Below are 24,906 nucleotides of genomic sequence, written 5' to 3'. Positions count from 1 at the left end.
TTACATACTGTTAGAAAACAATATCTTAATTCCAGAGGTAATGTTAGTATTTGTAATTGCTGTTAAAATGCTAATGGCATAAACAATGTAACATTGTAAACATGAAGAAATAAAAGAGACTGGGAAATTAATCTTGTAAAATGTTTAATGCTGTAGATAAGAAGAAAGCACAGATCAAGGAATACAAGAAGGCAACAAAGTAAGACAAGTTTATACATAATCCTTACCATATATGAAAACATAATGTATAAATATACCTGTTTTCAAAAATGTTGTACTGATGAAAATATATATTAAATATGTCTTGTTTTTTGTCAGAAAGTGTCTATTTTTGATGAGAAAATAAAAGGTATATATTTAATACACATTTTCAAATTTTCAATGTTTTTTAACATTATACACACCTGTGTATATAGACAACATAGCAAATTTGATAACGTATATAAAATATTTATGCCTTTTTTTGTATCACAAAGAGACACATTTTCACAAGATAAGAAAATATGTATAACTTGCAAAATTTATGAAAACAGGTGTACATTTATCTATGTATATACTGGAATTTCCTGTCAATTTTGACGCTAATGCAAGGGTATAAATAATAAATTGTGATAAAAACAACAGAGTTTGTATGTGCCCTGGAAAACCTAGAAAGTCCTGGAAGTTTATTTTTTGGCTTAACTCAAGCAACAGAGTTTTCAGAATTTATATTATAAGAAATGTGTTTAGACTGTGAGGAGAATTGATTTTAAAATCTTGGGAATGAAAGACTTTAAGGTGAAGTTTTGAGTCCTGGAAAAATCAATCTGAGTTCTGGAAAGTCCTTGAAATTTTTTTTCTGAGAAAGGGTATGGACCCTTCAATAAGCTCTCTCTTTTTGGGAAAAAAAAGGGTAAACTTTTTTTCACAGTGCTTTAAATTGTTGAGGAATCCGCAGAAGTTATTATAAATAGGGGGAAGTTATTAACTTGTTTCTACAACTTTTTTAGGAAATATGAAGAACTTTTTAAGGTGGCTGAGGATACCAAGAAGAACTTTTCAGCTTATGACAGAGATGACTTAAAACTGCGGGAAGTGAGTACTTTAGCATTTGATCATTTTGAAAATGTGATGTAGTCATCCATTTGCTTTGAGTCACATGTTAACACTTTTTTTGTGATTGCCATCTTCAGGAATACAAACATGCAAAACAAAATCAAAAGAAGATGCAGAAAAATCTTGAGAAAGAAAAAAAGAAGGTAAAGCTTGTGGTTATTAATACTTAGTATATACTCAATCAAAAATCTTGGTGTTCTCAGCAACCTGTCTTTTTCACCATGGTGTATAAATGAAAGTTATTCACTCCTTACCAAGAGGCAGGAGATGCAATGGCCAAACAGCTATTGTACTGGACTCTGGTAGATTTGTACACCACACAAGTATACCACAAAGGCTTAAAAGCAACATATTTAATGTAACACACACAAGATACATAACTTGCCCTCTTGCTCTCAGAGTTCCTGCATGTTACTGAGACCACTGTCCTGATTTACTACATTCCTTCCTTTCTGGCTTGAAAGCTTTGCACCTTTGGACAGTTGATAATCCTGCTAGATCTCCTTAATGGCTTCTCTGCTATTGGTACAGTAGTGGACACAACCTCTGGTGGAACTTCTGCTGCTGGGACAGGATTCTCTTCTTTAGGAGTTACCACAGTAGTTTTAGGTGCAGCCAGTGTCCTGTGGTGTTGCTTTCTGGTCTTCATGAACTGGTACATGAAATGGCTTCATGTGTTAATTAAAGGTTTTGCTTGTACTGGGTGCCCTGTGCTAAACTTAAAACCACTTGACCCCAAAGTGCAGCATTACCTCATACACTTCCTTCTTATAGAAAGCTGACAACTTTTTTTTTTTTTTCTTCTTCTTCTTCTTCTCTGGCAGAGCTGTCTCTCAAGTAACTGTGTCTGTTACGTTTCAGTCTCTAGCCTAAAATTTATCATCAACAAAGTCTGTTAGACTAATTCTCTGGTTATTTTGACCATGGACTCTTTGATTACTCATTTTTATTTCCTTATTCTCTACATCAGAGAGCTCAAGCATTTTAGTGGTATTTTATTTCCTTTTGCTGTGAGCTGCCCTCAGTGATTTCAGCAAAGAACTGTTTTGCCTTTTATGTCACCATTTGCTCTTGGCCATAGAGGTGTTATGTTACAGCGCTCAATCCCCTTTTCAACAATCTTCTATCTCCTTGGAAACAAGGTTAGACTCATTGTTGGTCCACAGACCTCTGGGTAGTTCATATCTTGCAAACTGGACAACCAGGCAATGAATAATGGTTTGTTTGGAGGTTTTGATGACATTGATTTCCATCCACCAGCTCTTATAGTCAACAAGAACAAAGTGGTATTCTCAGGACTGTAATGGGCCCATTAGATAGACAGCTTCTTCTCATGGTTGGTGAGGCAACATTGTTGATTTCACTTATGGTGGTGGAATATTCTTTGTGACCAGCTGGCATCCATAACACTGTCCAGGCACCACCAGACTTTTGTTCTCAGTCTTTCTTTTGTCTTTATGACTCCTTGGTGTTCTTTGCATGCCAAGCTGACAACTCTCTTACAAAGAAGTTGGGGTACAATTCAATTTTCCTTGTAAAAATATTATGACCAATGAAAGTTAACTCATTGCACATAAGTAATTATGGCTGAGGAGCATAGTGACAGTTTCCTTTGATTGGGCATTTTTTGACCACTTGCAACTGTGAATCTTGAGCCAAAACCCATTCAATCTCTATGATCCTCAATGCAGTTGGAACAGTGTGCAAGACTACCACATGTACATATCCATCATTTTTCACTGAGGTATCTTTGTCAGGTGGGAGAAGGTATCCACTTTATTCTTTCTTGATAGTTTTAGGGTTGAAGATAGAAAACCTGATGTGCTATTGTGGCTGAGGGCTTCCTTGAATATGTGACTTTGAGTGCTTCATGGTCTACTTCTACATCAAACTTTGGGAGTCCATACAAGTAAAGGTGAAAGCATTCACATGCCGAGCCACTGCTTCCTTTTCAGTTTGGCTGTAATGGCCCTCTGCTTTTCTTTGACTGGCAATGCAAAGAGCACAACTCTCTCCATTGTTCCCTTCACCAGAACTGCTTATAGACCTACTGGACATTGTCATTAACAATAACTAGGGTGAATGTGTCCTTGTCAAAGTGTGCTGATACTGGTGCACTTGCAACTTGACTTTTAAATTTTCAAATAACTTCTGCTTTTCACCACAAATAATGGCTCTCCTTTCCTTGCTAGTTTCCTTACAGGGTAAGCAGCCTTGTAAAAATCTGAGAATAACCGGGTGAAAAATCTCAGAATCCCATAAACTTGGGATAGTGTCTGTGGCTGATTTGCTTCCACAACAGCTTTGACTTTCTCCTCAGTTGGTCCAATTCCATTCTTACTGAGCAACAGTCCCATAAACACTCATCCTGAATGTGCACTTGTCTGCATTGACAGTCAGCTACTCATCAGCAAGTCACTCCAGCACACTGTGTAAATGCTTGTCATGTTCATCCTTCTCAGTCATGAACAATGCAGTTGGCTATTTCATTGGTGTAACATTGGTTAATACCTGCATCACAAGTGGAGGTTGGGTGCCCATGGGCCAGGGGGCTGCAACCGCAATTACACCCCAAGGCAGAAGAACACCCACAGGCCTACAAACCCGCAACCCAGCCATGAGGCTCCCTGCGCTCATATGCTCAGCCCCCCACTATAGCACCCATCACACTGAGGCCAGAAGTCCAGTGGAAGTAAAATGCACAAACCCCTGAAACAAAGGAGAAAAAAAAATTCCCTGGAAAGAGGGGAAGACCTTAAAAGGAAAGTATGAACAATATGAAGTTTTGTCTGCCACATTGGATTTCGAGACCCAAAACTGTTTACCTTAAGTAGCTCCAGCTACTTAAAACCTTAAAGAAAACCCTGTATACATTAAGTAAACCATTCATCTGGAACAAAGCAATGACATAAACAGTTTTTTTCTTGAAGGAGAGAAGGCTAAGTTGGCAGAATTTTAGTTCAGCTTTTTTGTCAGAGACAAACAACAACCTTGTTTGGGCATTTGCTGCAAGTCTTCATTTCAGTAGACAATCTCTAAAATTTCTACAAGTATTTAATCAGTTGTTGTTAAACATAAGGCTGTGTGTTTTGTATACAGTTGGAAGAATTTAAGAGTATACCTGATGAGAATGCAAAAGAGTTGCAGCAATTGCAAAAGAAAAAAGACGATCTTGAGGTATGTACATACATGTACATTTACTACTCATTTGGTAATTTAACATTGGAGTAAAGTATCTATCAATTGCTACTGTACCATGTACATTGGACCTTTTTTTTTTAATGCTCTTTCTCAGTTTAACTTGTTGGTGTAAATTCAAATTTCTATTTTTTTCATTTTGAAAGTTGAAAAGAAAATTGGAAGAAGAGAAACTTGCAGAAGTGATGGCAGGTCAGTAACTTTTATCAAATGTGATGCAGTTTTATTTCTTAAGAAGTTTATTACAAATATATGTCTAGTCAACTTCAATTTGCTAGTTTTGTAGCAATTGATAATTGGCCGTGCAACTGAATACTTTTTTGTTGTATTACCTGGAATTGACACTGAACCTACAGCAATCGCATGAACATGGGTTTTCTTTGCTTTGCTATTGTTAATTAAAGGTTTGTTGAATCTATCACAAACTTGTTTTTAGTTCCTTACAGGTTTTCACTATATCAATAAAACTTATAATCATTATGGTTACTATACTGAATACCAGACCTTGATGTACAATTCAGAGCCATTCATTTTTAATGATGGTTCTCAGTAGCTTTTGAAAATTGTATAATTATGATTGCTATTTGGATGCTATTATTTCAGTGTATTCTTGTTTTCTTGCAGGCTTAAAGAGTGAAACAGAGGGCCTTCAAACAGAAAAGGAGGTGAGAAACTCAAGAAACTTTGTTTAAAAAATTTATCATCTGCCTTTTACCAATAAGTTAATAAGGACCAATAAGTTCAAGCCTATGTGTGCAGTAAAGAAAAGATGTGAAATGCTGTTATAATAACCCGCATAACCATTTAAGTGTCAATTGTGATGTTCATTGGTCTCCTATATCATCTTCCTCTGCATAGGCCTTTTTTGTGCATTCCTGGTCCACATTTGTTTTAGTTGACTCTTTTATTTCTAATTATTTGAAATTTAACCACAAACCACTTGCTCTGAGTACCTGATGCACCTGTGCTCCACAAAGAATACTTCCAATCCATTGTCATGCTTCACTTAGTACTTAACCAGAGGTAGATTACCAAGTGAAAATGGAATCTTCCACCAATTACATGCCCTTTTTAGCAGATATATAAAATAACGCCATTCTGACTGCTTTATGCGCAATCTGTTTTGAATTTCAGACCATCTCTATAAATGAATTTGTTCAGTAAAATGGTATTCAGTAAAGTCACTGTCGGTTCAATTCACCAACGCCAACTCACCAACGCGTAAAATTAAGTGGAGACGTCGGCGAGTTGGTCTTCAATCCAGTACAACTTATTAGAAGATAGACATATAGAAAAGTAAAAGATATTTAGTGAAAAAAACAATTTTGTTTTCTTCCAACAAAGTTTATAAGGATCTCATGGCAAATAAAGCAAGGTAAACATTGCCAATGAATATAGAAGCTTCAGACATGAACGAGTTATCTCGTTCACGTCTGAAGCTTTTATATTCATTGGCAATGTTTACCTTGCTTTATTTGCCATGAGATCCTTAAAAACTTTGTTGGAAGAAAACAGAATTGTTTTTTCACTAAATATCTTTTACTTTTCTGTATGTGTTTAACTTCTAATAAGTTGTACTGGATTGAAGACCAACTTGCCCACATCTCTACTCGATTTTATGCGTCAGCGAGTAGGCGTTGGCAAGTTGAACCATCGGCAACTTGACTGTAATTCAGTAAAATTACCAATTACCGTTTGTTGTTATGGTTCTTTTGTTTTTGACACTTGAATATGCCTTTACTCTTTTTTAAGGTCTTCCAATGTTTTCTGGAAAAGTGTTCTTAACAACAAAATAACATTTTTATTACCAGTTTCAATCACCTCTAAAGGCTTGCCTGAACAAGTTTGAATCATGAGTTCCAGCTTTCCCCAAAATGATAGCGTTGTGATTCTTTAGAGAAGTTTCATGATTTACCTTAGAAAAATATCTCCATTGGTTTCCCATTTATTGCATGCACTCAACATTGTGTGTATAAACAATTTGGGCCAAAGCATATGTGATTTCTAGTCCATTTCCCAGTATTTGCTGTGTTGGTCCTTGGGTGTGGATTTTTTTAGTGAATGAGATGAGTGTGATTGCCAAGCCTCGTGATGTGGTAATGTTAATGGTGGTGTCAGCTGGACAGTCTTTTGTTCTCTGTACTTTGTTGGACTTATGAAATAAAACTAGACCTACTCATGACTGGTTTTATTGATTGTGACCATTCTTACCTAGATAATTACTTAAAAACCATTCAGATAATAACCTGTCTCCTTTGTATTGTTTCTTTTTTCCTATCCATAAACTTGGTGATAGCAATGGTTTTTTCAGCTTTTAAGAAGGACATTGCTGCACTGGGTATTTTGGTAGACAGCTCTGTGCCTTTTGAAATTAGGATTTTTTGTTTTATTTTGTAGGCAAAAGAAACAAAGTTGCTGGCTTTAAACAAAATTGTTAATGAAGCTAAGTCAAAGGTTTGAAGAGAACTGTTTTATTTCCTTTGGATTGAAATGTGTCATTGATTTATAAAATAGAATATGGGCTCCCATCTCTCCCTTAAGGATTAGTTAAGACATTCTCAACTCAGCCCAATTTTATACCAACTGGAGACCAAGGAAGCAGCCATGTGCAGTGCTTCCAATAAGAATTTTTGAAGGTTTAACTTAAATTGACTCATAGCAATTCCACAATAAGACATTTTGGCCAGTGAGGAGTATTTTAAGTGGCTATAGTGTTTGAATGGTATTTTCTAGGAATATTATAATCATGTTTTCTTCGTTATCATTTTTTCAAGGGAACAAACAAAAGTTGTTTTAGTATTGGTCAAAAAAAGAATTGGTGCATAAAACAAGGCTTCATTCTGTTTTCCATAGTTTTGATTTATTACTGTAACTATAGATGGATGTGGCCAGGAGTGAGCTAGAAATTTACAAGAATCAATATGAGACTGCCATGGACCAGGTCAAAGAAGCCACAGATAATTTAAACAATGCTGTAGAGACCAGATCACAACGAAAGGGGTAAAAGCTCTAAATATTTGTAATATATGCCATTTTTGGCCAGTAATTCTCCTTACTGTCTGCCATACAATTCTTATGAAGTCATCGCAAGTCTACTTGATATTTTATTAAAAACATGAGGAAAACATTGATGTCTGGATCACTTATGGAAGTAATAATTACCAATACATGCAAGCCAAACTCACAATGTGGAGATCTGAATTTTATTTCACCTTGTGGGATGCATTATCTGTGGTGGAACTGTATATTGTTCTAGTACTCAAATGATGCACAAGATAGCAAGAACTGAAAACATATTTCATTTTGTCTGTGACCACAGAGAAATACAATCTCTGCAAGATGAAATTGCAGAATTGAGGGAAAGGCTAAAAATAGCAGAAGCAGATTTGGCAAAGGCTATTACAGGAGAAAAGAAAGCATCTGATGAGGTTAGTGGTCATGTAATTATAGTGTGGATAATGAAAATGACAGTGATAAGTATAGGAAATCGTATGAACGCAAGTGCATTTCGAGATTTATGGGCACAAGCGATGTTTTGAAAGTTTTCAAAATTGCACGAGCCGTAGGCGAGTGCAATTTGAGAACTTTCAAAACATCACGAGTGACCATAAATCACAAAATGCACGAGCAGGTTCATACGATTTTTTATTTATTATATTCTCGATTTTTTTACAATTTGGTGTTCAAATTTGGCGCTTCCCTGGTGTTTCCATGGCAACTTCTCCATATTGCACTCTATAACCTATTTATGCATTCATCATTGACCAATCAGAAATGCGATATTTTGTTGAGTATATAATAATGATAAGTAATGGACCAAGTGGGGTCCATTCAGTCTGTAATCATAGGAGTAATAACAAAATCAAATGAGCCCAAGGGGGAGTCCAATTTGTCAATCACAAGTATGATTATGGACAGAATTGAACAACAAGAATTCCTGTTACCAATTAATCATAACCATAAATTTCTGAAAGAATAAATGCATTTGGGTCAAATATATCCGGTAGAGACATCTAAAGTTAAAAAAAGTATCTCCATTTGGAAGTTCCTCAGTTTTGTTTTAGGATAAATGGTTGTTGCTATGGTTATTGTGATTAATTCTGTGATTGACTGCTTCAACTGTCCAATTACAGTTGTTTAATTACAGCCAACCATCTGATTACACTGTCTGATTTCAACTGTACAGAATAATTAGTGAAAAATAAAGCAGCTAATGCACTAATCACATTTGAGAGAATTGTAATGGTAACAATTAAACTATAATAGCAATAATTATAATATCATAGTAATGAGTACACTGGCAATAGGGTTAATTATAATATCACACCAGCTCTCATTTGCAATGGCCATTTAAGACAAGAGTTCCATTGAAATAGTTTCTTTTTGTTTTCAAGTGGTTCAACAATCTAAGTCCACCTATATATTAGATCTTTCGTCTCTTAAACCAGCCTCATTATTCTCTTTACTCATAAACACGTCTTCTGTTTGTTTAAAGAGTCAACTGCACTACACTTGGGATTGTGCCTTTGCACATGTATGCTGCTCCTTTCTTATAGAACCCACTGTTAGAACCTGTAGCAGCCTTGCCATTAAAAAAAAAACAACAATTGTTTTAAAATAATTTTTTTTAGGAAAGCTTTTAGTTTGGTAATTCATTGTCCTTGATGTAAAGATCTTCTAGTTATGTTTATTCAAATTATTGGTGGTTTTTATTGTAGAGTATTTGCATTATTGGATTTCTGTTTGCCCTGTTTTCTACATAGAAGGAAAGCTAGAGTCATCTGATAGAGCTAAGGAATTTGAACATAAAAAGCCTTTGTAAAATCAAAAAGCTAAAATTACCATATGTTTTAGCTTCGTAGCATAAGAACCAAAGTTGAGGAAGCAAGAAGTTCCTTGCAAGCTTCACATAGCAGGTGATTGTTTTATAATAAAATCCATGAATAAAAGAAATTACTTTTATAGAGAAAATGTTTTACTCACAGTCTAGCTCCCTCTCTGTGAACATGAAACATTGTTTTCTTGGATCTTTGCACTGATTCCATTAGATCTGACCCACTGGAGTTCTTGTTAAGGAAGGGGATTCATGGTTAAGGATGTTTACTGTATGATTGAGGTATTTCTTCTTCTCTGCAACAGAGGACAAGTGTTGGAGGCTCTCATGCAGCAAAAAGCATCCGGAAAGATTCCAGGAATTTTGGGTCGTCTGGTAAGTGATCCAACTAGGAAGTTTACTTTGATTGCTGTCTGCTGCCTTAATCAATATCAAATCTGAAATGAAAGGGATCTTTATTACATTTTGTCTGTCTGAATTATAATTATTCAATTCTTCGAATTTCAAATACAAGTTCTTATGGCTGCCTTGAGCAAATGAACAATTTAATTAGGACTTGGATTGTTTAATTCATAACTCCTGTAGGGAAAATTTAAATATTGGTGAACATAGTAGGGGTACTTAAGAGAGTACAAGTGATTACTTTTGTTCTTTATGATATATACTGTAGTTTCTCAGTTATAAGGCACACAGTTTTTCAAGAAAAATCAGTTGGTTGATCTTAATAGAATGAAATCGGATCATTGAATATTTATTATTTAATTTTAGTAAATAGAAGCATGTTTCCTAACTAGGAAGGCTAAAATAAAGGAGTATGTGTTTTGTTTCTCGTTACAGGTGTGAAATTTTAGCCTTGGTTTTTATGTAGCTCATTAAATGTGACTTTTTCACTTTTGTTTACGTTAACAAAAGAGTTTGCATGCTAGTTGTGTAAGGATAATTGTTCTCAGTTCCATCACTTCTTTTTGTTAACTCTCAGCCTTTTGGTGCATCTATTAGCCAAGTATTATCACATAATTTTCAGTTTGGGAACTTGGCTTGAATAAGTTGCTAAGTTTGGGGTGCGTCTTATAACCAAGTGTGCCTTATAACCGAGAAACTACAGTAATTACTATCCCTATTTTATATTCTATTTTATTGATTACCAGTACATGATTAATCAAATTTTAAAGAAATACTGTGATAGTTATAAGTATTTTCTTGACAACTGCAGTTACTGTTATTTTTTATAGGGAGATCTTGGTGCAATTGATGATAAATATGATGTAGCCATCAGTACAGCATGTGGAGCATTAGACAACATTGTTTGTGACAGTATTGATACTGCTCAGAAGTGTATTACCTTCCTCAAGCACAACAATATAGGTTCTGGTACTTTTATTGGTCTTGACAAGGTACAGCAGTTTCAATTTTTGAATTGTTTGTGTAACCTGATGCCTCTTATGTCAGGTCTGGAGACTTACTGTAAACTATGTTCATGCTAAGCCATACCATTTTGTAAAGTCATGCAATATTATATATTCTCTTTGAAATTCAAGAAGTCCTGCTTTGTAGATTCATAACATAACTGTGTTCAAAATATGTAATAAGAAGAGAACAATTCATGTTGTTTTGATGCTTACAAGGACTGTTTTACTCATCTCAACATAAATCACAAATTAAACTTAGGGCCAATCATATCCACAGTGACTTGTTGAAAAATAACCTCACTTTGAAGGTTTTAGATTGATTTAGAGATGGCCCCAATATTTATTCACAAACTCTGCCTAAACTTTTACATCGTTATGATTATGCTTAGGAGTCTGTACTTGAGATTCTGCTGACAAAAATAATTTTTCTCTGACAGTTATGACAGGTACCCTTTCAGTTTTTTTTCAGACACCTAGTTTAATTTAGCTGAATTTGACATTCTCACAATACAGGTAGAGAAATGGAGGAAAGATGCATCTAATAAAATCAAAACGTAAGTTATGGATGATTTAAAGGACAGTGCCTTAGGGAAACTTGAGAAAAAACCTTTTTTGGAATTTCAAAAAAATACATATAAATAAATGGATATATCTCTTATTAAATGTTTCAGTGTGTAGTATTGCTGATTATCACATGACCCAAACAAGTTGCAATAAGCCAGTCCAAAAAAATCAGTCTGCCCCCACTCACTGGTATGGCTTTCTCACAAAAGAATAAGTTGAGTTTCTTGTTCTGACTGGAAAAAAACATTAGAAGAGTCTTTTTGGTTGTCCTCCTTAGTGCAGTTTGATAATTAATTGATATATAAGGAGCTCAAGCCATATCTGAGGAAGCTAAATATTACTGAGGGGTTTAACTCTTCCCCATGCATTTCTTCCACCCAAAACTGTAACAGGTTTAAACATGACATAGTCACCATTGAAGAAATCATTCTGTATATGTATCATTGACCCACAGGGAACTGAAAATGATCTTTTTTCCTTGAGTCATTTTGCATTTCACCCTCACAAACCTAAAAGAACAGAAATGCCCAAACCTATTATAATGTGGAAAATGTAAGCAGATGTGCAACTCTTCAGACATTTCTAACCTTAAATACAAATATTTTTTGTACCCCACAAGCCATAATTTCATGGGGGAAAAAACATTAAAACTGGTAAATATACTTTGGTTTGGTCACAGGCCACAGAATGTCCCACGTTTATATGACTTGGTTCAAGTGAAGAATGACCAAATACGCACTGCTTTCTTCTTTGCTCTGAGAAACACCCTTGTTGCTGATGATCTGAAGCAAGCTACAAACATAGCCTTTCAGGTAAAAATACAGGGCTGGTTATTAAACAAACTTTAGCCATTGTTTAACAAAACCATGTTCTATATTATGTGTTGTATTTAGTGGAATCTTTTATCTGAACATTTATTTATGTGAATGGTGTCAGGAGAGCAGAAAGTTAGCAGTGGAATAAAATTCATTTAATAAAGACAACCCTCTTGTAGAGAATGTATAAGGCCCACTGCTTTTGCAAAACTGTGATCTGGGTTAGACCTGTTCTAAATAACCAGCCCACGGTATTTCCTGTAATTCTTTACAGACTATTTGTGATCATTTAATATGATTAATATGAAATAAATGTGTGGTCTAGATAGAAACAGTTTGAATACATTAAAAGTCTCAATGCTTTGCAAGGCAGAGTTTATGGAAACATCCATGCTCAAGGGAAAACAAAACCACACTTTCTCCTGTGAGAACTGACTTAATTTTTAGGTAATTTTGTATTTTACCCAGGGTAGAAATTAATCAAATAAATACAGTAGTGTACTATCATGTTTTGTGGTTCACCTTAAGTTCCAGCTTATACACAAACAACATTTGACTAAGTGCATCCTGCTTGAGGCATTCGGTAAGACAGATAAACATGGTTCATCTATATAGGCATTGTTGACTAAAGAAATTTTATGCCATTAGGGATCCAACAGATGGCGTGTAGTGACATTACAAGGTGAAATTATCGACCAGTCAGGTATAAAGCATGTTACTTCTTAGTCATCATAATAATACAGAATAAGGGAGTCTCTATAACTCTGTAGTTTCTGTTTTGTTTTTTTGCTTTTTTTGTGCTAAAAGATGTGGGTTTTTCCCTTTCTTTTTTGTTAAATGAGAAAGAAAAGAAACCTTTTTTTTGTATTAACAATGATGTTGAAGACAAAGAAAAATTCAAGAAATGGAAGATGTTTAAGTTTTTTTTTTTCTCTTTAAAATTCTGAGATAATTATCATTCATTCCTTTGCATTGCTTTCACTTCATGCCCTACACAAATTAAAACAAATTTATTTCAAGAAATATATTTTAGTGCAACTTCATGGTTCAGTTAAGAAATTAAAATACTGCTACAGTGTATTTTGGCAGTTGCAAGTCACAGACCTGTTGATATCTGAAGTGTTTAAGGTTACTGTTTCCAGTTGTTTAACAATAAGATTTTTGTGTCCACTTAAGGCACAATGAGTGGTGGTGGAAATAAAGTTGTCAAGGGAAGAATGGGGTCTTCTATTGTTTCTGATGTAAATCCTAATCAGCTTAAAGCCATGGAAAAGACTCTGGAGAAAGAGACCAAGGCAGCTGAGGTAAACAATTTTCCTTTCCTAAGTAGCAATTTTAAAAGTTTAACTCCTAATGAAATGTAACTCCATTCTTAGATTTGATCAGTCTCTTGGAGACTAATGATTGTCTATTACCCAAAGGGCAGTTCCATTCAAACCCAACTCTCCAGAAATTCTGTTGAAAGGAACAAAAAATTTTGGCAAACTCATTTCTAAAATTCTATTTAAGCTTTTGAGGTTGTCCAGTTTTCCAGAAATTAGGAAATTCTGGAAGTTTTCTGTTCCACTTGGATTTTCCACTTGGTACAACTTGATCCTAGTATTCCTAGTGGTAAGTGTAAAAAAAACCTTGACAAAGCTAATTTACAAGATGGTGGCATGCAGAAAGTTCCGATCTGCATGTGAGGTCAAAACAATCTGCCACAGCCTGAACCAGTTCTTGACTAGCCATCCTCCACAAGAACAATAGAATCTGCTTTTCTGGAACAATGACTGGTCACCAGACAAATTACCTATGGGTATTTGACCAGTTAGCATTATTGCTTGCAACAGAATTTCACAAATTTCTCTTATCATACCAAAATGTTGCTTGAATTGGTGGGCAAATATCTTGGAAGATTTTGCTCAAAATAATCATGAATGCCTTAATTTTTAAACCCATTAGACCATTTCAACTGGTTAGACCATTTTAGTTGGTTGGCCTATTTTATCTAATTAGACTATTTTAACTGGTTGGACCATTTTTTCTATTTAGAGCATTTTAACCAGTTGGACCATTTTATCTAGTTACCCCACTTTACTAAGTGGACTATTTTCACAAGTTGGACTATTTTGATAATTTTCACTGACTGGATCATTTTTACCAGTTGGACTATTTTCTTTGGTTTGACCATTTGTACCTGTTTGACCATTTTATATAGTTAGATCATTTTCACCAGCGTGTCCATTTTATCAGGTTAGACCATTAAAAGGGATAGGCCATTTAAACCTGTTGGACCATTTCCTCTAGTTAGACCATTTACTACTGGCTACACCATTTTGTCTAGATGCTTTTTTTAATGCATTGGTAAACTCATATTCAAAATCAAGCTACTGTTATGCAGTTTTAGTTTCAGCAGTTGAATATGTGTAAATCGAGGTAGCCCTTAATAGAAAGATATGCATGCCTGAGTGCATAGATTATTGCAATGAGTTACTTTTATCACACAGTCTCTAACATAATTTTTGATGACAACTGTAGGAGTACAGAGAAGCAAAGAAGAGGCTAGAAGAAATAGTAGACAAGCTGAAGAAAGAGCTGTCCACTGCAGAACACCAATTACAGAAAAATGATATGGAGATCAAGGTATACTGCAGGTTTTAATTTTTCTGGTTGTGATTGCTTACGACATGTGTTACAGATGATATAAATTGTAAAAAAGAAGGGTTTAAAATTGGTTTGCAGGCTGCAGACCCCAACAATATCCAAGCACCAAAAATGTCTAGAAGTGTAAACTGTGGTCTAAATACAAGCAATAGCATGGACAATTGTTTAAAAAATACTGTATTTTTTATTGCTTCGGTGCGTATTTACATATATGTTAACGTCACTGACTGAATGTTTCTTTTCTTAGGCTTTGGATGACCAGGAGGAGAATTTGAGGCAGCAAATAGTTCATCTTAAAAACAAAGTGGTTGAAAATACTCTGGATGAAACAAGGCTTAAAGTGCTTGAAGACTCAGTTACAACTCACGAGAAAGGTCAGTTAAACACCTTCAGCAATTTGCTTATCACTGAGCAAACCTTTCAGGTCTCTTTCTTTGTCCCTTAACCCTTTCACTCCCAAGATCTAATTAGTAATTCTCTTTACTATCTGCCATACAATTCTTATGATGTTGGTTCAGAGAATTTGGTATTGGATCAACTTATCATCCCATGATTGACATTCCTCTCTATTCTCATCACTTGCCTGCTTGATATTGTATTGATATTGTAAGGAGAAATTCTGTCTTGATCACTTGTGGGAGTGAAAGGGTTAATTAGGCTTACATTGTTCTCCTTTTCAGGCGGTAACCGGTAACGCCTGTAGTACCTCTTATTACCGGTTAAAATTTCTTGGAATTCTTTAAATTCAACAGGTAAAAGGATTGCTTTACCGGTTTGAAAATTTATTTTACCTGTCATGCTTAAAATAAGGGAGAACACTGGGCTCAATACATGACAGTCTTTAAATCAACTGATGTTAACAAAGGATCAGTTTTAAAGCCGCTGCTCTCAAATTGAAAATAGCATTTTAACAGAACGTCACGCGGCTCTGCAATATCATATGCTGTGAAAAAAAAAAAAGTTACCCTCTGCCTTTGTTCTTTAATTATTCACAGGAAAAAATGAAAAAGAAGATCATACCTTAAGGTTTTCATACTTCAAACGCCCATGACAAACCCAACCCCACCCGTAGTCGCTCCTCACCCCACTCTCTGTTATATTTGTTGTCTCTTGCCATAGTGACCTAGAAGGAAAATAAATTAACCATTTGGCCTCCTTTGCGCAGATTTTGACTGGCATTAAGCTATGATTTCCAAAACAGCGGTCCATGCACAAGTCTAAAATAAATAGCTAAGGCAGACTTCTAAATGCGTGTCTATCGTTAGGAAGAAAAGGTTAAATTTTCAACTATTCCAATACGTAGGGCATATGAAAGAAGGATTTGGAGGAATAATGAATCTTGCTTTCATTTTCTCATGCAATATTTCAACTTTTTACCGCACACGCTTTGTTTCAGTGACGGTAGGCTACAGTGACGAAGGCAATCAAACAAATGACAGAACCTTAGAACTCCACTCCAAAAATTCCAGACACTTAAGTGCTGCCTGCGATAAACTTAGACCTGCCGTCATTACAGATATCTTGTGTAGCTCTGGAGAGTGTAAACTAGCACAAAGTGGGAAGCTATAGAAGCTATAGAAGTCTAGGAAGAAATTTCGGTTCTCCTGAAAATAGCCTGTACGAGGCATTCAATTAATAGGGTGCGAAATAGCAAACGGTGCGATGGTACCGAGGAGGAATGGGTCGCGACTCGACCCAATAGCTCTTATCGGAGTTGAGCACGCCGCCCAAACAATCCAGCGGTATTCTTGTGAGTAAACATCAAAGCGAGGCTATCGGGTCCACATCGATCAGATTTGTGTGAGAAAGTGAGGAAAACTTATGGAGTGTTCCACAAATCTTCCACAAGCGGCCTTTTTTTCCGCTGAGGAGAAAGTGCAGTTGATGAGTGGTAATTGCCCACGGCATATTACTAAAGAAAGACTCAAAGAATGGTTGTCATTCCGCAAAGGGACGGCTAAAGATGGTAGTGCACGGTCTGAAGCAACGAAGGCTGAGATATCTCAAAGATACACAGATTGCAATATTTTTTGTCCCTTATAATTATTGCCATTGCTTGAAGGGAATATCGAAGCATAAGTTCTATATCGATTTGTTTTACCTGCTGCAGGGTCATCAGTTATATAAAAAATGGTTGGGAGAATAATTTTACGGAGAAGTGGCAACACTTGGCGGCAAGTAAACCACTGAAGTTGATGTTCCCAGTTTTCATCTACAATTTGAAATAAACCTTCACTTTCGAGATGTTCAGTTTCCATACCATCTGAAACAGATTTAAAATCGGTGTTTTCGATGTTTATCGGTTCGGGGGCTGAATGCTGCTGCGATTTCTCTATTTTTGTTTTCTTTGTGTTCAACGTTGCTCGATCAGCGGGCTCTTTCCTCTTTGGTTTTTCAACAGTAAATATAAACTTTGTCGGTACGGAATCTGGCTTCAAGCGAATTCTTTGTCCTCCCATTGGTTTTATGAAGCAATTAGCTTCAAAATACTGACTACAGACATAAGAGTTTTTGTTTACCGGAGTGTTCTCTCGACGCAGTTTCACGAGCCATTGTGCCAGCAAATTCTTGTTTGACAGCGGCAGCGAATGCCATGATAAGTCCTTGCATTCCGCTTTGGAACTTCGGTTTTGACTCCCAAAAGCTATGAAATGTTTCACCATGGATAAAGAAACTAAAAACTCGAGAAAATATTATGTAAATACCAAGCTACTACTAATTTCCCTCTCTGCTTCCTTGTACTTTAGAGCGAGCTAGACCCGATAGCCTCGTTTTGGCGTAAGCTCATCCGGAGACCGCTGATTTCGCGTGCTCAACTCCGATAAGAGCTATTCCTCCTCCTTTTCATTACTCTACCACCACCATGGCGGTCTGCCACCGTGTTGGGCTTAGTTCTACAAACTGAACGCTTGAAACAGGCGATCCATATTAAAGCCGGGTTTACATGCGCCACCGTTTGATCGCTGTGTTGATTTCCGGGATTTGAAATTGAAAAGCATGCAAAATGGCCAATGAGACTGAAATTGATCCGGAAGTCGCGGCACTTTTTGAAGACTCAGGGGATGAAGGAAGCTTCGATGGGTTCAATGAATTAGATAGGGCAGGTTTGAATTTAGATAATGATTCAGACTTAGATTTAGATGACCTAGAAACTGAAGAAGATGACACAGATACCGAAGAAGAAGAGGCTTGCTGGACTGACCAGCTCGTCGATCTCCAAGTTCCTGAGTTCGTGGCAGCTACTGGCATTAATTTAGTCTTAAATAATCCTAATGAACTGGATATATTTTTAGCTTTTATCGCGGATGATTTGTGGGATAAAATGGTTGAGGAAAGTAATCGTTATGCGCACCAAAAGCTTGACAATCGATTGGAAAATTTTCGCGCCATAACGCGAGCAGAAATGAAGGCATTCATTGGAATTAACATAATTATGGGTATTGATAAGCTCCCAGCCTATGCTCTTTACTGGTCAACCGATGAATTTTTTGGAAATCCAGGAATTAAGAAGGTCATGGCTAAGAATAGATTTGAACAATTAAGTTGCTATTTACATTTTAATGATTCAAGCAAAGAGCCCGCAAGGGGTACTAGAGATTACGATCGCCTTTTCAAAGTTCGAACCGTTTTAGATTATGTTCGTGCTAAATGTAGTGGGAATTTCCTGCCCACTAAGAACATTTCTGTAGATGAGGGTATGGTTGGTTTTCGAGGGAGGTTATCTTTCAAGCAGTACATGCCGGCAAAGCCAACTAAGTATGGTATTAAAGTTTGGATGGCTGCTGATTCTAGTAATGGCTATGTGCTGAATTTTGATGTGTACTTAGGTAAGGAACCAAACCAGCGGCCAAGAATTTATGGCTTAGGGTACGATGTGGTGACAAGTATGATAAGGCCTTTCATGAATAAGAACCATCATGTCTACTTTGACAATTTTTTCAGCTCAGTTAAGTTATTAGAACATTTAGCAAGTAATGATACTTATGCTTGCGCCACTGTAAGATCTAATCGTAAGGACTTACCTCCATGTGCAAAGGATAAATTGGGCCAAGGGCAGAAGCTAGTTCACCAAAAGGGAAATGTTGTTTTTACTAGGTGGCATGATAAGAGAGATGTTAGTATAATTTCCTCTAACTGTAGTCCTTTAGCCATAGATTTAGTAGTAAACAAACAAAATCAGCAGATTTCTAAGCCAGCAGTAGTTGATCATTACAATAAGCACATGGGAGGTGTTGATTTTGCAGATCAATTACGCAGCTATTACTCAATAGGCCGTTCCTCTTATACATGGTATAAGTATTTGTTTTGGTTTTTAATTGATATTTCAATATGCAATTCTTTCATTCTGTATAATCATCATAGGCGAGAGCATGGGCAAGGTAAAGTAAAACAGCTAAATTTTAGGATGAATCTTGCAAAGCAATTGATAGGGGGGGTTACTACAACAGGCTCTGTAGGTCATTCTGCTAAGCGCCGTAAGATTGAGAATCTGTCTCTCCAGTCAGGAAATGTAGGATGTCATTTTATAGTTAAAATTGACGGTAGGAAGAAAGTTTGTGTTCAATGCAAGAAGTTGGGTAGAAAGACAGTGTCAGGTCGATCGATAGAGACCTCATTTCAGTGCTTACAATGTAGCATAGCCCTTTGTAAAACTTGCTTTCAAGCTTTTCATTCAAACTGAAATTTCAAACCCTGAGTCAATCGCCATAGAATAAGTGTCCAGAAGAAGAGGAAACAAACCAACACAGTATACTGTCAATTGCATTTTCCCTTTCACATATGTGATGAAAGTATATCCTGTTGGCCTATCAGGTGTCAATGTTTTGACAGCAAAACTTCAAAGTTTTTTCTTCCAGTTGTAGCGCTATTCAGTTATTGCTGCTTCAAGGGGTTATCTTTTAAAGATGAAATAGAGGAAAAGAATCATGTCTGATCACAGAACTACTGATGAGTTTTTGGCCAAAGTAGAAAACACAAGGTCTTGAAAAGAAGATATAGAGACACTTAATATGTTGTTTGACAGATCCAGAGCTTCACTTTTCATCTCACTGTGTTGTGTGATGATGTGGTAAACCACCTTCACTGTGCTAACTGTGCTCACTTGATTTCTTAAGTGGTAGGCCACACTTGAAATTTCTACCTTGTTTGTGTACTGTAAATGCCATTGCCCACCATCATCAACAAGTGCAAAAACTATTTCAATAAGGCCAGCAATCCAAACCTTCACCCAAATGGGTGGGAAACTTTGGAGTTTTACATTCAAAACAAGTGTGAACATTAGGCTAGCAGAACATATTTTTATTACCTACCAGGAAAATTAGATATAATTAGCAGTAACTATAACTGAGCCTGGGGGTCTTGTTTTGCCCTTTCTGTGTGTGATGCAAAGCTGAAAGAAAATTTTAAAAATTACTTCATGTAAGGCAAAAAATGACATTACTCACAATGTGTTTATCAGATTTAAATTATGTATTAGCTAACATGACTTGGAAATGATAATGTAAGCACAAAAATGTTAGGAATGGGTAACCATGTCCATAATTAGTTGTAATGTCCAGTCGTGGCATCAGCATGTTTGGGGTAATTGGAATGCAAAGGCGAAAGATTACAATCAAACCCTGTCCATTTGATCTTGAGCTTCGACTATGTGCTTTGGTAAGAGACAAACACTTGCTAAGTGGGAAGTGGGAATGTTTGGCAAGCAGTAAAGAGAATTTGGTGAGTGAAAATTCTCTTTTTTCAACCTGTATGGTGACTCTTTGAAAAAAGTTTCAGTATGCAACAGTTTTTTAAGTTGGAATTAATCTTGCCAAATATAAAGCTTTATAAGAAAAGCCTCTAGCTCATGATCATGCTTTTTCCTTTTTTTGTCTTTTTGCATTTTTCTATGACAACATTATGGTTATTTTAGCTCTCACATAACATGATCCTAAGTGGGACAAACTTCAGGAAAGATGGGAATGATGCATGCAAAATCTCAGGTGTCAAAGGGTTTATACACAGGCATTGTTTTCAAGGTTTGCTTTCAATGTCTAACAAACATTACAGAGGTACTTGTACTGCATGATTCAGTCAGTTTTCTTTTCTTTTTTGTCTTTGAATTTTACTGCTAATCATGCTTGAGACCAAAATTAAAGTAGCCTGTGTACGGGTAAGGTTATTACACAGAGAATATTTTAACAGGTAGTACTGGAAAATGCTTGCCAGTTGAATACTTAGATTGCAGCTATTTCTTTATCTGTTGAAGAATGGCGAACAGCAGTGTCATCATCAACTAGAATAGAAACAGAAGTACAGAAGTGAGTATCTTGCCAGACTGTTCAGATAATGATTTATTCTCACAATCCTGGTGTTCCATATTTGTTAGAAATGTTTATCCTGGGTTTCTTAGCCTCTAGCAATTAGGATTATTGCTTGTCAATCTTGATGGGATACTATAGATACTGCATTACATTTGGTATCCATATTTGGCATATTGGCTTGTCTTTGGTGCTAGAGAGAGGCATTGTAAGAGTATCTGTAAAGAACACAAAGCAGTGCTTCCCCTTAGGAGACCAACAGGACCAACCATTTGTTAACACATTTTATACCTCCAATATCTATTGTTGTGATATTGTATTTTATAGACTTCGTAAACAAATTATGGAGATTGGTGGTTCAAAGCTCAAGATGCAACAGGTCTGTGATATACTCTCTACAATAACAATAAGTAGATGTCTGACATTTTGATCACTGTGGATAGATCTATTTTACAGCAAATGGGATGTATAGTAATGGTTGTGTTAATCTCTCATTATACTGTCGCTGTTAACTGAATTATAACAGTAAGAACCAAATAAGCTATATATGGGCTTATGTGATGTTCTATGAAAGTTTGGATAACTGCAGAAACCATGCGCAAGTGAAATTTGGAACCTTTTAATAAGAAAACGTACAAGTAGTTTATTGGATTATTTGTATTTTGTATTGTCAACAAAATCACTGACCGTTGCTACCTATGTTATTGTCACTGCCCATTGCCCAAAACACTTTTCAGTGGTTTTGAAAAGGCTTGTAGGTGCACTTTCAATTTGTCATTTTGTATTGTAATCATGTCAAAGAAGCCAAGTTTAATGTTTTTAGAAAAATGTTTTGTTTGCCTTAAAAAGCTGGAGTCTTTATGGGGTGCAATGTGGAAATGCTGTAAAGCACCCTAAAGTATTATTGTGGAAACATCATTGTATAACTGCTGATGAAGGACTAACTCTTGAAACATCAACTTAGAAATTATTTACCATGGCATATCTACATTATCAATTTAGTTGATAAAACCAAAGAGACCCAGTGAAATGAATTCAGGTGATCATCCTGCATTTCCAGCTTAGTAGGAGTTTCAACCCTTGATAAGTTTCTGCCCAATAATAACAATTCCCAGTTATGAGAATGTTAACTCAACTCAATTAAATTTTAATTTAAACTTGTCTGTGAGTTATTCTTCAATTCAATAGTTGAAAAATATGAATCCCAACATTTATTAGGATAGGGTGGATGTATTGACCAATGCTGTAGATGAAGTAGTCGGACAAATGACCAAAGCAAATGTTGCTATCAAGACTTGTCACAGGTATGTAAAGTAGGATAACAAACTGTTTATTAAATGGAATGCTGCATTTAATAATGTTTCCAAGTCTTAAATGGCACATTTAGATTTAAAATAATAAATCAGCATTCTTTTTTGTTTAATCATTTTAATCAACGTGATTGGCTTTTTGACTATAATACAATTGAAGTATTTCATTGCCTGGGCACTACAAGACTCAAAATTTCTATTCTCCTGCTCAAATCTGTCTCAATGCTCAATGCACTTACTCATTAGAAATCAATTTGAAAACTGAAAGAGAAATTCATAAGTCATACTATATCTATGGGATGGAAACTGGTACAACAGTGGTCTTCTTTTAATCTCTTTTCTAATATTGAATGTAAATAGGAACACGAGAAAGGCTGAGGGTACAGTTGAGTCACTCGAGAGAGAAATTGGAGAAAACTCTGCCAACATCCAGAAGTTAGAGGTATACTTCTCACTTTGATAGGACCCAAAACAAGATTTCTTAAGTTTAGGCAGCTTCTGATGGATTAGATTTCCTTATTTTGGCTTTTGTTGCAGCTCTTTTAATATTAGTTCTAAAGAACAACTGTATTTACCTACATGCTTGCATAAATATTTAAACACAGTTCTCTTAGGTTTACTCCAGTGGCATTAAAAAACTTATTACAGGGTGCATACCCAACCAAGAAACATCTGGAAATTTTTTAATGAAATTTTCCTCCTGGAAAGTTCTATAGAATCTTGAATCTGGTTTTAACTCGAACTTATTGAATTTTTTATCCTCACTAGTCATCTCAATATTTTAAGGGGAAGTCTAATGCCTCTCAGGAGTTAAAGGGTTAATGTAAGCCTTTGGAGTCATGGAAAAATCAATCTAAGTCCTGGAAAGGTCCAGGAAAATTGCCTCTGAAAAAGCTTTGAACCTTGTCATTTCTAATTGGAAAAATGGCTAAAACTCTATTTGGTAATCTTTGTTTTTGTAAACAGAAGTATACCTTAACCAGCTGATTGATTTTGTATTTAGATACTTCACTTGTGGTTTTAACTTATTTTGCTTTCTACTTCGTCTTTCTTCTGTCTTCATTTTACACTCTTTCTATCTTGTTTCATGTGCCATGGAAAATGAAACAGAATCAAATTCAAATCAAAAAAGGGTTTGATTAAGTAATACGAATTATGGTCAACTTGCCGACGGTCCAACTCGTAGACGTATAAAATCGAGTAGAGACGTCGGCGAGTTGGTCCTCAATCCAATGCAACTTATTAGAAGTTAAACATACAGAAAAGTAAACAATATTTAGTAAAAAAACACTGGTGAACATCAAACAGAAGCTTAAACATTGGTGAACATTGGTGAACATTGTAATAACACAGCAATCCACACGTTCAAGCAGTTACTGAACAGACATTTTAATCTCTATCAAGTGCCTCGAAAGTACAAACGAAACTGAGTCTAGCAGCACGTACAAATGAAATTCAACACAGGGCGTGAAAATTACAATATTATAACAAACATCACCAATGACTATAACAGCTTAAGACGCGAACGAGATATTATTGTGCAACAACAACACCGTAAAGACTCATCATGTCAATCGCTCAGATTTTTTAAAGAAAACTTGGCTTTCTAGACAAGATCTTTAGTAAAAAGCCATTCATTGGTGATGTTTACTTCGCTTTATTCGCCTTGAGATCCTTATAAACTTTATTGCAAATAAAAAGAATGGCTTTTTACTAAAGATCTTGTCTAGCAAGCCAAGTTTTGATTGATGATTGACATGATGCGATTGACATGATGGGTCTTTACGGCGTTGTTGCGCACAATAACTCGTTCGCGTCTTAAGCTGTTATAGTCATTGGTGATGTTCACCAATGGTTAAGCTTCTGTTTGATGTTCACCAGTGTTTTTTTTTACTAAAGATAGTTTACTTTTCTGTATGTTTAACTTCTAACAAGTTGTATTGGATTGAGGACCAACTCGCTGACGTCTCTACTCGATTTTATACATCAGCGAGTTGACTGGATACCAGTAATACTTCTGATGTTATGTTCTCTGTCTGCCTTCATTTTTAGGAAGATTTCAAGACACTGGAGGAAAAAGCCACTAAAGTGTTAGAGGACTATGAAAAGGCTCAGGTCAGCACAGATTTAACTTGCATTTGTTCTTTAGCCAAAAGTGATGAGGACCAAGTTGGACTTGATGATTTAATTCACGTTTCATGGTCAAGAGAAGTTTATACAAAATCAGTCTACAGTTTTTTTTTTTAAATAAACCTTTTCATAAGTCATATTTTAAGCCTCTCAATTTGTTCAAAATCAACATGCATTAAGTCAGGTACTGCTAAGTGACTCTCAAATGCAATGAATTAAGTTAACAGTGTCTCTCAGTCATCATCTTCAACATAAATTTTGAGTTAGATTGTTTTAACAACTTATGTATAGTTAGATTATTCCACTTATTTACAGAAAGGAAAACTTTTTTCAATGGAAATTTAAAGAAAACAGAACCAGATGTTACTGGACCAAATAAGTTTATGGTTTTAACAATAGGGCTTTGTTCCAGAACTTACATCATGCCTGAGTTAAAAGACATGGGCTAAATACTAAACATTTTCTCAACATTTTTGTGGAAACTAATAAGCATAAATGCAGCTTATAAGTTGGATTTATCAAAGGGTTAACAAGGTTATTTGGTACTATCAACTGAATTGATAATGTAAAGTAACCATTGTAAAGAGTTTTAAAGCTGACTTTTCA

The 24,906-nt window shown here is 35.7% G+C and overlaps 1 protein-coding gene and 1 long non-coding RNA gene across 2 annotated transcripts in view; one reads left to right on the top strand and one right to left on the bottom strand.

Annotated features, from left to right (window-relative positions):
* The window catches only part of LOC113672387 (structural maintenance of chromosomes protein 4), a 47,753-nt gene that overhangs the window by 9,572 nt on the left and 13,275 nt on the right, over window positions 1–24,906 (top strand). The window contains exons 7-29 of the mRNA XM_027188671.2: window positions 157–199; window positions 990–1,074; window positions 1,173–1,238; window positions 4,195–4,272; window positions 4,440–4,485; window positions 4,918–4,958; window positions 6,691–6,747; window positions 7,172–7,293; window positions 7,613–7,721; window positions 9,148–9,209; window positions 9,433–9,502; window positions 10,360–10,521; window positions 11,050–11,090; window positions 11,780–11,912; window positions 12,564–12,618; window positions 13,092–13,219; window positions 14,436–14,540; window positions 14,809–14,935; window positions 20,809–20,860; window positions 21,188–21,239; window positions 22,079–22,164; window positions 22,531–22,612; window positions 24,223–24,285. Coding sequence (XP_027044472.2) covers window positions 157–199; window positions 990–1,074; window positions 1,173–1,238; window positions 4,195–4,272; window positions 4,440–4,485; window positions 4,918–4,958; window positions 6,691–6,747; window positions 7,172–7,293; window positions 7,613–7,721; window positions 9,148–9,209; window positions 9,433–9,502; window positions 10,360–10,521; window positions 11,050–11,090; window positions 11,780–11,912; window positions 12,564–12,618; window positions 13,092–13,219; window positions 14,436–14,540; window positions 14,809–14,935; window positions 20,809–20,860; window positions 21,188–21,239; window positions 22,079–22,164; window positions 22,531–22,612; window positions 24,223–24,285 — 1,865 coding nt within the window. The remainder of the gene's footprint in view (window positions 1–156; window positions 200–989; window positions 1,075–1,172; window positions 1,239–4,194; window positions 4,273–4,439; window positions 4,486–4,917; window positions 4,959–6,690; window positions 6,748–7,171; window positions 7,294–7,612; window positions 7,722–9,147; window positions 9,210–9,432; window positions 9,503–10,359; window positions 10,522–11,049; window positions 11,091–11,779; window positions 11,913–12,563; window positions 12,619–13,091; window positions 13,220–14,435; window positions 14,541–14,808; window positions 14,936–20,808; window positions 20,861–21,187; window positions 21,240–22,078; window positions 22,165–22,530; window positions 22,613–24,222; window positions 24,286–24,906) is intronic.
* LOC149044079 (uncharacterized) lies at window positions 8,079–16,215 on the bottom strand. Its single transcript, XR_016187402.1, has 4 exons — window positions 16,004–16,215; window positions 15,582–15,684; window positions 9,277–9,564; window positions 8,079–8,875 (listed from the first exon to the last, which is right to left on the bottom strand). It is a non-coding gene; the product is annotated as an uncharacterized LOC149044079 (long non-coding RNA).

The sequence above is a fragment of the Pocillopora damicornis genome, chromosome 6, assembly GCF_964200805.1.
Source record: "Pocillopora damicornis chromosome 6, jaPocDami1.2, whole genome shotgun sequence".
NCBI classification, from domain to species: domain Eukaryota; kingdom Metazoa; phylum Cnidaria; class Anthozoa; order Scleractinia; family Pocilloporidae; genus Pocillopora; species Pocillopora damicornis.
The sequence above is the reverse complement of the archived record's forward strand: the minus strand, read 5'-3'. Positions and strand labels throughout refer to the sequence as shown.